The sequence below is a fragment of the Sus scrofa genome, chromosome 3 (assembly GCF_054392235.1).
Source record: "Sus scrofa isolate SSC_HxYL_T2T_F1_AM1 chromosome 3, Sscrofa_HxYL_maternal_Yorkshire_Landrace_v2.0, whole genome shotgun sequence".
NCBI classification, from domain to species: domain Eukaryota; kingdom Metazoa; phylum Chordata; class Mammalia; order Artiodactyla; family Suidae; genus Sus; species Sus scrofa.
The window spans coordinates 71,034,954-71,051,311 of NC_139385.1; the positions used below are offsets into that span (position 1 = coordinate 71,034,954).

The 16,358-nt window shown below is 46.7% G+C and overlaps 1 protein-coding gene across 17 annotated transcripts in view; it reads left to right on the forward strand.

Annotated features, from left to right (window-relative positions):
- The window catches only part of ST3GAL5 (ST3 beta-galactoside alpha-2,3-sialyltransferase 5), a 56,976-nt gene extending 40,991 nt beyond the window's left edge, over positions 1-15,985 (forward strand). For 13 of the 17 annotated variants that reach the window (XM_085018784.1, XM_085018787.1, XM_085018786.1 and 10 more), the window contains 4 exons: positions 2,311-2,654; positions 7,586-7,772; positions 9,904-10,062; positions 14,248-15,985. In XM_085018784.1, the coding sequence (XP_084874910.1) occupies positions 2,311-2,654; positions 7,586-7,772; positions 9,904-10,062; positions 14,248-14,496 (939 nt within the window). In that variant the 3' untranslated portion in view covers positions 14,497-15,985. Of the gene's footprint in view, positions 1-804; positions 1,651-2,125; positions 2,655-7,585; positions 7,773-9,903; positions 10,063-14,247 lie in introns of those variants that run through there. The other 4 variants (XR_014841546.1, XR_014841545.1, XR_014841544.1 and 1 more) reach the window with 2 other exon arrangements.
- The last annotated feature ends 373 nt before the right edge of the window (positions 15,986-16,358 follow it).

Consider the following 16,358-nt stretch of genomic DNA (forward strand, 5'->3'; position numbering starts at 1 on the left):
AGGAGGGATAAGACTGCTGCGTGTGGCCACGAGGACCGCAAGCACTGTGATGAGAGAGAACTTCCTGCCGGCTGGTCCCAAGGCAGCCTTTGGCCACAGCCACGGGGAAGAAAGGGGGCAAGTGGGCGTTTGTTCCACGTGTCTCCATGGCCTGCTGCATTCAGCTGGGCTCCTGTACTTGGCCTTCACCAGTCATTTCTTGTTGATGTAAAACATTAACATTCAGGGAAACTTGTATACAAAACCAAGGCAACATCTTTGTGGACATGACAGCCGGGCGGGTTGCACTTTGTTTCCATTCCTGACTGTGTAAACCTCGTTACTGCCGCTGATAAAGTGTGTTTCTCATCTACGAGATAGGAACTTGAAACAGGGGATCGTTTTTTTCATTGTGTTTTAAAAAATGACATTTACCATCTTAATTATTTTTAAATATATAGTTTGACCCCGATAAGTATATTCACAATGTTGTGAAACAGGTTTCTGGAACCTTTTCATCTTGCAAAACTGGAACTCTGCCCATTGAAAGCAACAGCTCGCAGTCACCTTGCTGTACAGGAGAAAATTGACAGAACCCTGTAAACCAGCTATCATGGGAAAAATAAAAATCATTATTTAAAAAAGGAGTCGCTATTGTGGCTCAGCGGTTAGCAAACCTGACGAGGATCCATGAGAATGTATGTTCTATCCCTGGCCTCGCTCAGTGGGTTGAGGATCTGGCGTTGCCATGAGCTGTGGTGTAGGTCACAGATGCAGCTTGGATCCTTTGTTGCTGTGGTTCTGGTATAGGCTGGCAGCTGTAGCTCCAATTTGACCCCTAGCCTGGGAACCATCATATGCCTCCAGTGCAGCCCAAAAAGAGCCCCCCTCCAAAACCCAGCTCCCCGTTCTCCTCTCCCCAGCCCTTGGGAACCATCATTTTACTTCCCATCTCTATGAATTTGACTAGTTGCGGTACCTTCTATAAATGGAGACCTGCAGTATTTGTCTTTTTGAGACTGGCTTATTTCACTGAGCATGTGTCCGGATTTTATGAGACATGAAAATCTTAAACACCTCAAAGCACATTTTTTCACCCGAAACTTATTTGAACAAGGTTAGGCTGGGGGCCAGGTGGCAGGAGGTGGAGGTCCTTCCTGCTTTCTTAGGCAATGAAATAAATACTCTTGTTCGTAATGAGACTCTCCCAGGTTTTTCCCTCAAGTTCCTAGTACAGATTAACTCTTAAAAGCAGATGTTTTAAGAAATTTAAAAAGGGGCAGAGCCTCCTTGCCTTCCTGCTTGCATCTCTCACAAGCCTCCTATCTTATAAACTATTTCTTGCCTATCCAAAAAAAAAAAAAAGAAAGCAAATTTAAAAAGGAGTTCCCACTGTGGCACAATGGGATCGGCGGTGTCTCTGCAGCTCCAAGACACAGGTTCAATCTCCGGCCTGACGCCGTGGATTAAAGGATCTGGCATTGCTGCAGCTGCGGTATAAAGGTTGCAATAGCAGCTTGGATCTGATCCCTGGCCCAGGAATTCCATATGCCGTGGGACAGCCAAAAGAGAAAAAGAAAAGAAATTTAAAAAAAAAAGAAAAAAGAAAATAAGTTTTTTCGATAAATTGTGAACTTTTTTTTTTTTTTTTGTCTTTTTGCTATTTCTTGGGCCGCTCCCGAGGCATATGGAGGTTCCCAGGCTAGGGGTCCAATCGGAGCTGTAGCCACCAGCCTACGCCAGAGCCACAGCAACAAGGGATCCAAGCCGTGTCTGCAACCTACACCACAGCTCACGGCAATGCCGGATCGTTAACCCACTGAGCAAGGGCAGGGATCGAACCCTCAACCTCATGGTTCCTAGTTGGATTCGTTAACCACTGTGCCACGACGGGAACTCCAATTGTGAACTTTTTAAAAACAAATAAAAGCAGATGTTTTGAGGAGTTCCCGTTATGGCTCAGTGGTTAACAAATCTGACTAGGAACCATGAGGTGAGATGGCAGGTTTGATCCCTGGCCTTGCTCAGTGGGTTAAGGATCCGGCGTTGCCGTGAGCTGTGATGTAGGTTGCAGACGTGGCTCGGATCCCTGCGTTGCTATGGCCCTGGTGTAGGCTGGCAGCTATAGCTCCGATTGGACCTATAGCCTGGGGACCTCCATATGCCGTGGGAGTGGCCCAAGAAATGGCAAAAAGCCAAAAAAAAAAAAAAAAAAAAAAAACAAACATGTTTTGACTGACACAATAGCCATCACAGGAGGAGGTGTCACCTGTGAGAGTCTTTCTAATGCCCAAGAGCCTTTTAAACTCAGATCTGTGTGATTCTTTCCAGAGAGCACAGAAATACGCCCAGCAAGTCCTGCAGAAGGAGTGCCGGCCCCACTTTGCCAAGAGGTCGATGGCACAGCTCTTCGGCCCCAGGTACAGCACGGACTTACCGCCTTTCGTGACAAAAGCCCCCTTGGGGAGCAAGGCTGAGTCCAAGTACGACCCTCCTTTCGGATTCCGAAAGTTCTCCAGTAAAGTCCAGGCCCTCTTGGAACTCTTGCCTGAGCATGACTTTCCTGAACACTTGACAGCCAAGAGCTGTAGGCGTTGTGTGGTCATCGGAAGCGGTGGAATCCTCCACGGGCTAGAGCTGGGCCCAGCCCTGAACCAGTTCGACGTGGTGATAAGGTACGTTGGTTTTAAAACCAGCCTTTCTCCTCTAGATGTTAGTTGGGCAGGGCAGCCTGGAGGGGGAAGTGGGGGGCACCTTTAGGGGCTTCCTTGTTGGAGAAGTTGAAACAAAAACATGAAGCGATGGGATGCCCCAAACTGTGCAGTACTGACCCTAATCTGGTAAAAGCCTTTCCAGAGGAGGTGAGGCTTGGAAGGGTAGATCCGGGTAAGCCAACCAAGGAGAAAGCTGTGAGGGCAGGGCCCGGAAGACGATGAGAAGGTGGTGGGTCGGGGGTGGGGGAACTGAGCCAGTAGGATGCCTGGCATCTGGGAGCTGGGGGGCTTGGGGTGGGTGAGTCCTGGGAGGCAGTGCCAGCTGGGACTGAAAAGCACCCAGACCAGTTTGGACACCACATAGCAGGCTAATAAGCAGTCACCCTAGCTTCTTTTGGATTTAGCTGGCCAGAAACTGTTTTTTTTGATTATGAAAGTAAAATATGTTCATTCTTGGAGTTCCCGTTGTGCCTCAGCAGTAATGAACCCGACTAGTATCCATGAAGATGCGGGTTCAATCCCTGGCCCCGGGAATGTCCATATGCCTTGGGTGTGGCCCTAAAAAATAAATAAATAAATAAATAAATATATAAATAAATAAATAAAAAGAGCTTTAAAAAATATATATTCATTCTTGAAGATGAAAAAATTCAGAAAACTACAAGGAAGAAAATACCACTCATAGCACAAATGGCCAGCCACAGTTAATTTGCTGCCCTTTTTTCCATTTTTGTTCAATATACATACTAATCAGTACATTTATATTCTTGTATTTTACTTTTTTAACTTAGCATCAGGAGCCTTTTCTTTCTCTTTGCTTTTGAGGACCACAGCTTCAGCATATGGAAGTTCCTAGACAAGGGGTCGAATCAGAGCTGCAGTTGCCGGCCTCCACCACAGCCACAACAAAACACAGGATCGAGGCTGTACCTGTAACCTACACCACAGCTTACTGCAATGCCAGACCCTTTACCCACTGAGTGAGGCCAGGGATTGAACCCACATCCTCATGGTTACTAGTTGGGTTCATAACTGCTGAGCCACAATGGGAATTCTTAGGAACATATCTGAGGCCGCTAACTATTCTGGGGAAGACTAACTTTACTACATGCTTATTAATGTTCCCTCATATGAGGGCATCATGAGTTGTTTAGTTGTTCTCCTATTGCTGGACATCTAGAATGTTCCCAGTTTCTTTGTTATTGTGAACATGCTAGGCATATTTTCCTGTGTATGTCTTTCTGTATAGCTCTGCTTATTCCCTTGGATATAATTCCAAGAATTCCTAGAATTGTTGGCTTAAAGATAATTGAATATTTTAAGGCTCTTGATACATTAGTACATGGTTTCTGTCTTAAGGGTGTGCAAAAAACCAGAAACATGGTGAAAGTTGGTTCCTCATTAAATCTGTTCAGCAGTCGTGCCAGTTTGGTTGAAGGTAGGAGATGGTAGGGATTTAGAGGTTTAGAGGTTCCAATCAGAGCATGTGGGATGTGGGCCTGGCCTGAGATGCAGGAAGTGGAAATAGAGGCCCAAGATCAAATCTGAGAGGTAGATTGAAAACGTGTGGATTTCCTTGCGGCTCAATGGGTTTAGGATCTGATGTTGTCACTGCTATGGCTCTGGTTATAGCTGTGGTGTGTGTTCGGTCTCTGGCCTGGGAACTTCTGTGTGCCATGGGCATGGCCCAAAAAAGAGAAAAGAAAAAAGCAAAGAAAGGAGTTCCTGTCATGGTGCCATGGAAATGAATCCGACTAGGAACCATGAGGTTGCGGGTTCGATCCTTGACCTCGATCAGTGGGTTAAGGATCCGATGTGGCCATGAGCTATGGTGTGGGTTGCAGACGCAGCTCAGTTCTGATGTGGCTGTGGCTGTAGTTCTGATTAGACTCCTAGCCTGGGAATCTACATGTACTGCAGATGTGGCTCTAAAAAGCAAAAAATAAATAAATAAATTTAAAAAAAAAGAAAAAAACAAAGAAAAAGGAAGTTACAGGATTTTCTAATGGTTTGACAATGATGTCATGGGATACCAAGGTTTCTAGTCTGGAGCCTAAGACGTTAGTGGAACCGCTGTCAGAAGTGGAGTCATGGAGGAACATCTCTGATTAGCGAGGGAGAGTGACAAGATCCATCTCAGGTATTCTGAGTGAGCAAGTGATGACATGTCCACATGATGGCTTTGTTGCCAGTAGCTGTGATCTTGGGCAAGTTTCCTGCTGGCCCGTGGCTCTTTTGCTCATCTGTAAATGGAGGCAGCAATGGTCCATACCTTAAAGGGTTACTGTGAAGACAGAATGAGTTAACAGAAGTAAAGCACCTGGAGCTGTATCAGGCTTGTGGCAGATGCTCAGGGCATGTTGGCAGCTATTTGGGGGAGAATGTGTAGGAAGGTGAGGTTCAAGGAGGAGAGGGCAGGGGTGGGTAAGAGGTTTGTAGGAAAGAACCAGACTTTTGTAAGGGCCAAGAGAGAGAAGCAAGAGGTAAGAACCAAGTTTTAAGGCAGAAGGTGTGAAGTGAGGTGTTCCCGTCTCGGCTCAGTGGTTAACGAATCTGACTAGGAACTATGAGGTTTCGGGTTCGATCCCTGGCCTTGCTCAGTGGGTTAAGGATCTGCTGTTGGAGTTCCCGTCGTGGCGCAGGGGTTAACGAATCCGACTAGGAACCATGAGGTTGCGGGTTCGATTCCTGCCCTTGCTCAGTGAGTTAACGACCCGGAGATGCCGTGAGCTGTGGTGGAAGTCAAAGATGAGGCTCAGATCTTGTGTTTCTCTGGCTCTGGCTCCGATTAGACCCCTAGCCTGGGAACCTCCATATGCCGTGGGAGTGGCACAAGACATGGCAAAAAGACAAAAAAATAAATAAATAAAATAAAATAATTTAAAAAAAAAAAAAAAAAAAAAGGATCTGCTGTTGCCGTGAGCTGTGGTGTAGGTTGCAGACGTGGCTCAGATCCCGCGTTGCTGTGGCTCTGGCATAGTCTGGAGGCTACAGTTCTGATTGGACCCCTAACCTGGGAACCTCCATATGCCATGGAGCAGCCCTAGAAATGGCAAAAAAGACCAAAAAAAAAAAAAAAAAGAGGTGTGAAGTGAGGGGGTGGGAGTGGGGTCAGGACTTCCAGGGTGGTGAAGGGTGGGGTGAAGGAGGATGGAACCTGCCGTTGTCTGGGTGCTTCCTGGGGCCAGACGCTGTCACATGCTCTGGGTGTCCTCATTCCTCTGTAAAGCCATCACGCTAGCCAGTGTCAGAGACGAGGACCGTAGGGGCACAGGGGCCAGGCCAGATCCTGACATTCCAAATGCAGGATTTTGAGGCTTCCAGAACCTCCACCCTGGTTCCGTGTGAGCAGCTGAACGGTCTTCTTTGCACAAGCAGCACTGGAAGAGGCAGACAGGGTCCCCCTGCCCATCCAGTGGTGCGTGCCCGGGATACAGCGGGGAGGGAGGTGAGAACTGGGCTGCATTCTCCCTCCAGAGGAGAGCTGCAGTGCCGGAGAGGGTGGCCTTGAGCTGACCTTGGAGAATGGCGGGGTTTGGCTCTTCACGGAAGAGGCGAGCGGGGAGATCTGGCAGGAGGAGGGAGGGCCTGGGAGAGAGAAAGGGAGCTGGTGGATGGCTCGTTGCCCAGTGATGGTGGGACCAGACTGGGGAGCATGGGGTATATAGGCGCTGGAGGCCACAGAGCGCTGGGGACAGAGGAAGGGGACTTAGCCAGATTGTGATGGAGTTGAAAAACTATTGGGGGTAACTTTTAGGTCTATAGCAGTTCTTCACAAAGAAATTGCCAGAAGAGTACAAAGAACTCCCATATTCACCCTTCTCCCACATTCCCCAATTGAAAACTCTTTTATCACATTGGCTTTATAACTTTCCTCTCTTTATACATTGTTATTCTTTTCTGAACCCTTTGAGAGTTAGTCATAAATCTCAAGCTCCTCCTTGACCCTAAATACTTCCGTGTGCATTTCCTAAGAGCAAGGACATTCCATTATAGAACCACAGGGCAACATTCAGAATTAGGAAATTCACACTGATCCAATAGAGTCCTTAGTCAGACTTCAGCAGTTATCCCAGTAAGGGTCATTATTTTTAAAACAAAAAGGAAAGAAAAAGAAAATAATAACTAATCCAGGATCGTGCCTTGCCTGTAGTTGTCATGTCTAATAACATCTTTTAATAATCCAGGGGTTAGGGATCTGAGACCTGGAAAAGGAAGTGAGTGGAATGGAGAAGAAAGGTTTATACAGATATGATAATACAGGGAAAGGACCAAAGGACTTTCTTTGAGATTTCAAAACTATGCCTGGGTGAATGGTGCTGCTTTAGGAAGAATTCTTAGCATTTCCCCCAAAGCATCCACCCTGAGAGCCTTCGTTGATCTAACCATTGTAAGTGCCCCCAGTTCCTGCTTTAATTTAAAACCAGGTTGCACTTGGGCCCATTGCCTTCCTTGGCCCTAACCCTGGCCATATACGTGTGGTTTGTGTCTGTCTTGCCCTGGTGTCTAGGTCTTCTTTCCTGATTACATTTTTGAAATTCTGCAAGAACCGCTAATATCTAGGCGCAACGTAAGCTTTCAAGGAAACAGCACCAGTGCCCAGAAAACACCCACAGTGTAATATGTTTGGGTTGGCTTAAAATGACAGGACTAGATGGAATTGCTTGTCATTCAGAGATTAGATACAGGCATCCCTCGCAGAGAGCAGACACCTGAAAGGGGCAGAACTGAGGGATGATGGAGCTGGTGGGAGGGTCACCCTCCCCCCAGCCAACCACACCCTTGTTCCTTGTCCTAAAAATATGTGGGAAGCACGCTGCAGGAGTTTTGCTGCAATAAAGTGGTGAATGGCTTACATTGTCAGTTCATCTTTGTCCTTTTTACTTAAATAGGTTAAACAGTGCACCAGTTGAAGGATATTCAGAGCATGTTGGAAATAAAACTACTATAAGGATGACTTACCCAGAGGGGGCACCACTGTCTGACCTTGAATATTATTCCAATGACTTGTTTGTTGCTGTTTTATTTAAGAGTGTTGACTTCAACTGGCTTCAGGCAATGGTCAAAAACGAAACCCTGGTAAGCACGAGCCGTTCAGCTCTCAAACATGCCTTTGTACAAAGGGAAGGGGTCTCTGATTGGCGTTAACAGGTTTTTGATTTTTAAACTGACATGCGTACTTTTGTGTTGGCTTTCAAATAACCTCTCCCTTTACAGAAGCCCCTCAGGACTCCTCCTGGGAATTGCCTTCAGGATGTGATGGAGTCACACGTGCAAATTGGGATCATTACTCAGTGTAAATAACAAGCTTGGGACCAAAACTGCTGTTTTTTGAGCTTGATCCCCCACCTTATTCCCTAGACTTGAATCTCTATGGCTTCTGGCTATTTTCAGAGATGAGATGTATGTGTGCAAATAGAAAGCATTATTGAGACTGTTCGGAAGAATATACATAAGTTCTCTGAGGAGTATTTTCAAAGAGGTTCTCCCAGAATTCCTTGATTGGTAGTGTTGTTGTTGGAGTCAGTTTGCAGTGTTCCGGAGGGGCAGGTGTGGAGGAGATGGCACTTACTTGGTCCTGTTTTTTTTTTTTTTTTTTTGTCTTTACAGTAATTTATCACCTTACTTTAAAGTAATCACCTGGAGTTCCCGTCGTGGCTCAGTGGTTAACGAATCTGACCAGGAACCTTGAGGTTGCGGGTTCGATCCCTGGCCTTGCTCAGTCGGTTAAGGATCCGGCATTGCCATGAGCTGTGGTGTAGGTCAGAGACGCAGCTCGGATCCCAAGTTGCTGTGGCTCTAGTGTAGGCCGGCGGATGTGGCCCTGATTTGACCCCTAGCCTGGGAACCTCCATATGCCGTGAGAGCGGCCCAAGAAATGGCAAAAAGACAAAAATAAATAAATAAATAAAGTGATCACCTTACTCCCCCACCCCTCCACCCATTATATTGAACTAAATTTCACAAGTCAACTGTTGAAGATTGTGTGCATTTATTTATTTACTTACTATCTTTTTAGGGCCACACCTGCAGCATATGGAAGTGCCCAGGCTAGGGGTGGAATTGGAGCTGCAGCTGCTGGCCTACACCACAGCCACAGCACATGGGATCCAAGCCACATCTGCGACCTACACCACAGCTCCTGGCAGCGCCGGATCTCCGACTCACTGAGTGAGGCCTGGGATTGAACCTGCGTCCTCATGGATCCTAGCTGGGTTCGTTACCCCCCTGAGCCACGACAGGAACTCCAAGAGTGTGTGCATTTATATGCACTTGCATAAACTAGCTGACTGTAAAATCAGTAAAACCTATCAAACTTTTCACATAAGTTTCTCATGCTGAAGAATTTGTATCTCCTAAGCTTGATTATCATGGTCACAGGTTATTGCAGTCTTCTGGATTTTCTAATGGGTAGCTGTTCTAGTTAAAAGATGAAGCACTCTGGGAATAACTCATGGTGAATTACCAAGGGACATCACGGGACTAGGAAGTGGAGTCATTTGGAAAGAGGATGTGTGGTGAGGGCCTGATCAGAGCAAGGTACCCATAGCACCTCATACCCTCAAGTTGGGTGTTTCCTTGGTCTTCCCTGGGCAAAATGGTGGCTTTGGATCCTAAAAAGTTGGGTTTTTGGGGGTTTTTTTTTTTGTTTTTTTTGTTTTTGTCTTTTTAAGGCCACACCTGCGGCATATGGAGGTTCCCAGGCTAGGGGTCAAATCGGATCCGTAGCTGCCGACCTATGCCACAGCCACAGCAATGCCAGATCCGAGCTGCGTTTGTGATCTACACCACAGCTCAGGGCAACGCCAGATCCTTAACACGCTGAGCAAGGCCAGGGATCGAAAGTACAACCTCGTGGTTTCTAGTCGGATTCGTTTCTACTGCGCCACAATGGGAACTCCCCTAAAACGTTTTACCATCTGCGGTCATTACCAGAAGAATTTCTCCCCCAAGCCAACAAGAACTCCTTCTGCAGTTCCTGTCCTTCTCTGGTGCCACCTTCATAAATCAGATCCTTAGAGTTGCTTGTTTGAGTCGAGGTCCTGGGTTCGCACAGATCTGTGACTTGGCTGCAGGATGCAGCCCCAGAGCCACCTGGGGCCCCACCCTCAGCTTTGTCCTGATGAGCAGGAGATGTGTCCTCCCCCTCCGATGATAAGATAACTTTATTAAGCGATGCCCCTAATGATGGCTTGCTTTCTTTCCTTAGCCATTTTGGGTACGACTCTTCTTTTGGAAGCAAGTGGCGGAAAAAATCCCACTACAGCCCAAACACTTCAGGATTTTGAATCCAGTTATTATCAAAGAGACTGCCTTCGACATCCTTCAATACTCAGAGCCTCAGTCAAGGTTCTGGGGCCGAGATAAGGTATTTTTGTCACTCCTGAAAGTTAACTGTTCTTCTCTGTGTCGGAAAGGCGTCGTAGGTACAGTGTTCACTTAGGCTCGGCTGTCTACTCAGAAGCATCTTCCAATGGAGAAGCCTAGTTAGGGATTCGATGTTCTGTGTGTTTTCCCCTCTCTGCATCTTGACCTCAGGGCTCCGCCTGTTTGATCGGCCTCCTTTCCTCTCCAGCCCCCAGGTCACTCATCTCTTTAGTATAATTTGCATGTTAGCACTTTGGTCACTGAGATGCTACTTAAGGTATTCTTACTCCAGGACTTCATATCATAAAAATTAAAGGCACTTCGGTGGTCAGAAAAACATTTTTTTTCGCTTTTTAGGGCCACACCCGCAGCATATGGAGGTTCCCAGGCTAGGGGTCGAATAGAATCGGAGCTGCAGCTGCTGGCCTACACCACAGCCACAGCAACGTGGGATCCCAGCCACATCCGCAGCCTGCACCACAGCTCAACAGCAATGCCGGATCCTTAACCCACTGAGCAAGGCCAGGGATCAAACCCATGTCCCAATGAATACTAGTTTGGGGTCATTAACCACTGAGCCATGATGGGAACTCCTACACATTGGGCTTTTCAAAGTTCCTTGGGTGATTGTATTTTGCAGCCTAATATAAGAACCTTTGTGATGTAGGCTGTTCACTGCAGTAGATTCTTTACCTGCAGTTAGCCTGTGTTGCCACCCGGTGGGGAGATGCCTTTATTACCTATTTCTTCATGATCTGAATAGCTAAAACTCTTTAAATAAGACTTTTTAAGAAACAATGGAAATCATTTTTAAACAAAATTTAAGCAAACCATTTCTATACAAGGAAAGCAAGGGATTTTGAAATATGGGGGCTGCTTCCCACACTGGGGGCCCGAGGTGCCTCCTAGGAGGTGGGGTTTGGTCCAGGGCACACTTTGCAAACACTAAGCCAGACTCAAGTATTGTCCACCAATAGGCACATTAGCAGGTTCTTCCATCTGCAGCTTTGAATCAAATTCTAATTAAAAAGATGCCTTACAGGAGTTCCTGTTGTGATTCAGCAGTAATGAACCCAACTAGTATCCATGAGGATACGCATTCGATCCCTGGCCCTGCTCAGTGGGTTAAGGATCCGGTGTTGCCATGGTGTGGGTTACAGACGTGGCTTGGATCTAGCACTGCTGTGGCTGTGGCGTAGGCTGGCAGCTGCAGCTCAGACTCACCTCCTAGCCTGGGAACTTCCATATGCTGCAGATGCGACCCTCAAAAAAATAGATGCCTTACTACAACTGTGTAAATTTTAAAGGGAGAGTTCTGCGGTAATTAAGGAAAACAAATCCCTAAATAGACTCCTGGAAAACAAAACACCTAGTTCTTCACTGTTGTCAGTAGGAGCCAAATCCAGTTCTGGCTCCAGCCCGGGACTCAAATACACAGCTCGGATGAAGTGTTTCACATGGTGGCAGCCATTCCTTTTGCAGGCTGCCAGTGTCCTCCGGGGCTCTACCCTCTCCCTCGACGGGGAGCCCAGGAGGGCCGAGCTGTTGCTGCCCATTGAAGGAGTATGTTGGGGACCCAAGCTGTGCTTCCTTCTTAGAGGAGAGTGGCTCTGCCCCTCCCCAGCTGATTGGCTTTAGCTGCTTTCTCCCACCTGGAGCACATGGGGCCCCGGAAGACTCTTCCAGGAAAGGAGAGTCGTTTATGAAAACCACAGACTCAGTGAAGATGGACCAAGGAGGTACATTTGCACGGGGAAAACAGCGTAAAAGAGTATCAATCCGTAGATGGCCAGCAGCCGTCAGGAGGGCTTCAGCAGCTCAGGGCTTTCTTATAACTTTTCACCTGTTAGCATCACTTTTTAACAAAACAGTTCTTTTTTTAACTTTTAATTTTTATTTTTTTATTTATTACTCAATGAATGTATTACATTTATAGTTATACAAAGATCATACAATCCAGTTGTATAGGATTTCCGTCCCACAACTCCAGCGCATCCCCTCACCCCCCCGAACAAAACAGTTCTTTTTTAAAAAGATAACATATTTTGACAAGATTCTTAAACTAAGTTATAAAGAGGTTTCACTATAAATATACTTGAGTATCTTTCAGTATATTTCTGATAATATAGATTTATATTATATATATTCAGTATAATATAGATTTCTGTATCTTTTAAACTGCCCTGTCTCTTTATTAAGTTCCGTAGTGTTTTTTGAAGCACGGGCAAATGCTCATTTGTGGGTTTTCAGGTCGATCTTATTTTAAAAATAACTTTAGGAGTTCTGTTGTGGGCTCTGCAAGTTAAGAACCTGACTAGTATCCATGAGGATGTGGGTTGGATCTCTGGCCTTGCTCAGTCGGTTAAGGATCTGATCCGGTATTGCCTCAAGCTGTGGCATAGGTCACAGACATGGCTTGGATCTGGCATGGCTATGGCTGTGGCATAGGCCAGCAGCTGCAGCTCTGACCTGACCCCTAGCCTGAGAACTTCCATATCCTGTAAATGCGGCCCTAAAAAAAATTTTTTTTTAATTTTATTTTTTGTCTCTTTAGGGCCACACCCATGGCATATGGGAATTCTCAGACTAGGGTTCTAATCAGAGCTGCTGCTGCCAGCCTACACTGCAGTTCATGGCAACTCCGGCTCCTTAACCCACTGAGCAAGGCCAGGGATCAAACCCATGTCCTCATGGATACTAGTCGGGTTCATTACCGCTGAGCCATGATGAGAACTCCTGGGTCATTTTCTCTTGCTTTCTATTTCAAACATGCGGAATGACAATTGAGTTCCCTTTTAACAAGGGAGGTTGGCTTTGAGAGAAGACAGGACAGATTGGGGAGCAGGGAGCAGTTTTTACCGAGTGGTGGGTTCCCTGTATGTTCCCTCATCCACCTTAATCCATGGCCTCTGAAAGTGTCACTGCTGGTCCACTTTACAGGAGAGGAGAGTCATTTATGAAAACCACAGACTCAGCTAAGATGGACCAAGGAGGTACATTCGCACAGGAAAAAACGGTGTAAAAGAATATCAATCAGTAGTTGGCCAGCAGCTGTCAGGAGGGCTTCAGCAGCTCAGGGCTTTCTGTATTCCTGCCTGCCCAGTGTGCTGTCCTTATGCAAGATTGGGGCGGAGGTCCAGAAAGTACGATTCCACATTTACATGTGGTGCGATGTGGGATATGAAGAGGGAGGGGTGACACAGTCAGAATCCCAGATATTGGATGTTTGGCATCCTAGCCAAAGTCAGTAAGGCTACATTTGAAAAAATATATATATATGAAAGCCTATAATCTGGGCCTAAAGATGTGCTTGCCTGCACAGAGTCTGAGCAGAAACTGGTTTAGCACCTGGACATGTGAAAAACGCCTGATGTGTTCTTTGCCAGGAAGGCAGGTGGGGGCCCTAAGCTACAGGTAAGGAATGGATATAGTCTTCACTGGTGGAAGCAGAGTCTGCTCTGTGCTAGGACAGAGGTTCCAAAACCTCATCCAAGAAGGTCTCGCCGTGGAGTTCCTATCTTGGCTCAGTGGTTAATGAATCCAACTAGGAACCATGAGGTTGCGGGTTTGATCCCTGGCCTTGCTCAGTGGGTTAAGGATCTGGCGTTGCCGTGACCTGTGGTGTAGGTTGCAGACTCGGCTCGGATCCCGCGTTGCTGTGGCTCTGGCATAGGCCGGCGGCTACAGCTCCAATTAGACCCTTGGCCTGGGAACCTCCATATGCCGCAGGAGGGGCCCAAGAAATGGCAAAGACAAAAAAAAAAAAAAAAAAAAAAAAGAGAGAGAAGGTCTCCTTGGCCATTTATCCCAGAGCAGACCTCGTAGACATTTGTCACATGAGAGAGGAAAAGGGCTAGTTTTGCCATTATGGCTTTTCCTATGTAGGACCAGTGGGTGGAAGTTTTAGAAAGAATACATCTTAGCTTGGGGCAGAAGGATCTGCCAGGCTGCCTCCTCCTGGTGTGTGAAAAGAATTCACATCCCAGACCATGCTTGAGCGTCTGGATTCCTGTCTTGAATGGCAAGTTAGACCTGAGAAATCAATGATACATGAAATTGTGTGATGTGGACAAATGCAGCCCCCAGCATAGCTTTCATTACTTTGTGTAGCATGTAGCGTCCTTGGAAAGCAAGGTCTGGGACTAAGTTTTTTTTTTTTTTTTTTTTTAACTTTTCTCCTTCCCAGAACGTCCCCACGATTGGTGTCATCGCTGTGGTCTTAGCCACACATCTGTGCGATGAAGTCAGTTTAGCAGGCTTTGGATACGACCTCAACCAACCCAGAACGCCCTTGCACTACTTTGACAATCTCTGCATGGCTGCCATGAATTTTCAGACCATGCACAATGTGACAACAGAGACCCGGTTCCTCCTGAAGCTGGTCAGAGAGGGCGTGGTGCGGGATCTCAGCGGAGGCATCCATTGTGAATTCTGAACCCAGAAAACCTCACTCGACAGCGCAGCTCCGACCTGGAGGGCTGCTCCTCGCAGCCTTCTTGACGCATTTCGTCCTACAATGACTCGGAAGTGCAGCCGGTGTTTTTTAACCTTTAATTTAAAAAACAAGAACAAACAAAAAAGTTCAATGCTTCCCATGTTTTTTCCCCTATTTATTTGACGTCAGTGTTTTTGCACAAAATTTCGTAAGCTAATTTCAAGGATGGGAAAGACTTTCCAAAGAGAAGTGTATGTGATGATGTGTTTTTGTATTGTAAGCAAGTTATTTAGGGCGTTCCACTGTGGCTCAGCGGGTTAAGAATCCAGCTAGTATCCACGAGGGTGCGGGTTTGATCCCCGGCCTCGCTCAGTGGGTTAAGGATCCAGCGTTGCTGTGGCCATGGCATAGGCCGGCAGCTGCACTTCCGATTGGACCCCCAGCCTGGGAACCTCCATATGCTGTGGGTGCAGCATTAAAAAGCAAAAAAAAGTTATGTAATTGGTAAAAACTGTTCATTTCTACTGCACACAGAATCCCAGGTAATGAGGTGCAAAGAGGAAGGAGGTCACTCCTTTGATGACAGCCCCCAATGCCTGATTCTGGTCCTCTGTTAGTCTGTTTGGGGGGAACAGAAGTTGGCACTTCCAGGATGACGTGTTCCGTAGCTAAACCACTGCGACTGGTTGGGCCACGCTGCCAAGTAAGGCCAGGGCCAGTTGGAGAAGTCCACCGTCCCTCTCTGTGGGTCTGCCTTCTGCGGAGAGACTTGAAGGAATCAAGCCAGGGAGACATCCTGCAGGTCCCTAGGCAGGAAGGAACCCAGAGACGTTCGCTGTGCCCCCTGGGTACTGCAAAGCCACCATGAGTAGCAGAAGCCACGGTCTGCCCTACAATTAGGACAGCTCTTGGGTTTCTTGAGAGCTTGTAACTGCCCTGCCAGACACTTGAACATTAACCTTCATTATGCCACTGTCTGTCTGAGGTGGCATATCCAAATAAGGACAAAACCTCTGTTCTCCAGAGTCATAGAGAAAGAAATTCCAAGAATAATCACATTTTCTGAAACACTGAAATGAAGTCTTCCCAGTGTTATAAATTGCCTATATATATATTTAAAAAAAAGGTTTTGGAGTTCTCGGTGTGGCTCAGCAGGTTAAGAACCCAACATAGTGTCCATGAGGATGCTTCGATCTCTGGCCTCACTCAGTGGGTTAAGGATCTGGTGTTGCTGTATAGGTCACAGTTGCCACTCGAATGTGGCGTTGCTATGGCTATGGCTGTGGCTGGCAGCTACAGTTCTGATTCAGCCACTAGCCTGGGAACCTCCAAATGCCACAGGTGTGGCTGCAAAAAAAAAAAAAAAAAAAAAAAAAAAGTAAATAAAACTTTAAAATAAAAATTTTTTTAATGCCTACTCAGTAGTGTGTACCAGGCAGTGTGCTGGTCCAAAAATAAAAAAAGAATAAAAGCTTTTGAGGAACTCTTACAGTCTAGTTGATTTGAGTGCTTTTTTTATTTTTTAAAGAAAATAAGTTTGAGAAGTCTAGCTAAAATGTCCCTTTTGGATGGCACAGCCCAGCAGAACCTCAGTGTGGATGGCAGTGGGTTGAGGATCCAGCATTGCTACAGTTGCTGCTTTTATGCTGCAGCCATGGCTCAGATCTGATCCCTGGCCAGGAAACCTCCATATGCCAGGGGGCAGCCACAGAAGAAGAAGAAGAAAAAAAAGAGTTCCTAAATCTGACGAGTAGCCAAGAGAACGAGGATCCGATCCCTAGCCTTGCTCAGTGTTGCTGTGAGCTGTGGTGTATGTTACAGACACGGCTTGGATCTGGCATTGCTGTGGCTGTGGCTGTGGC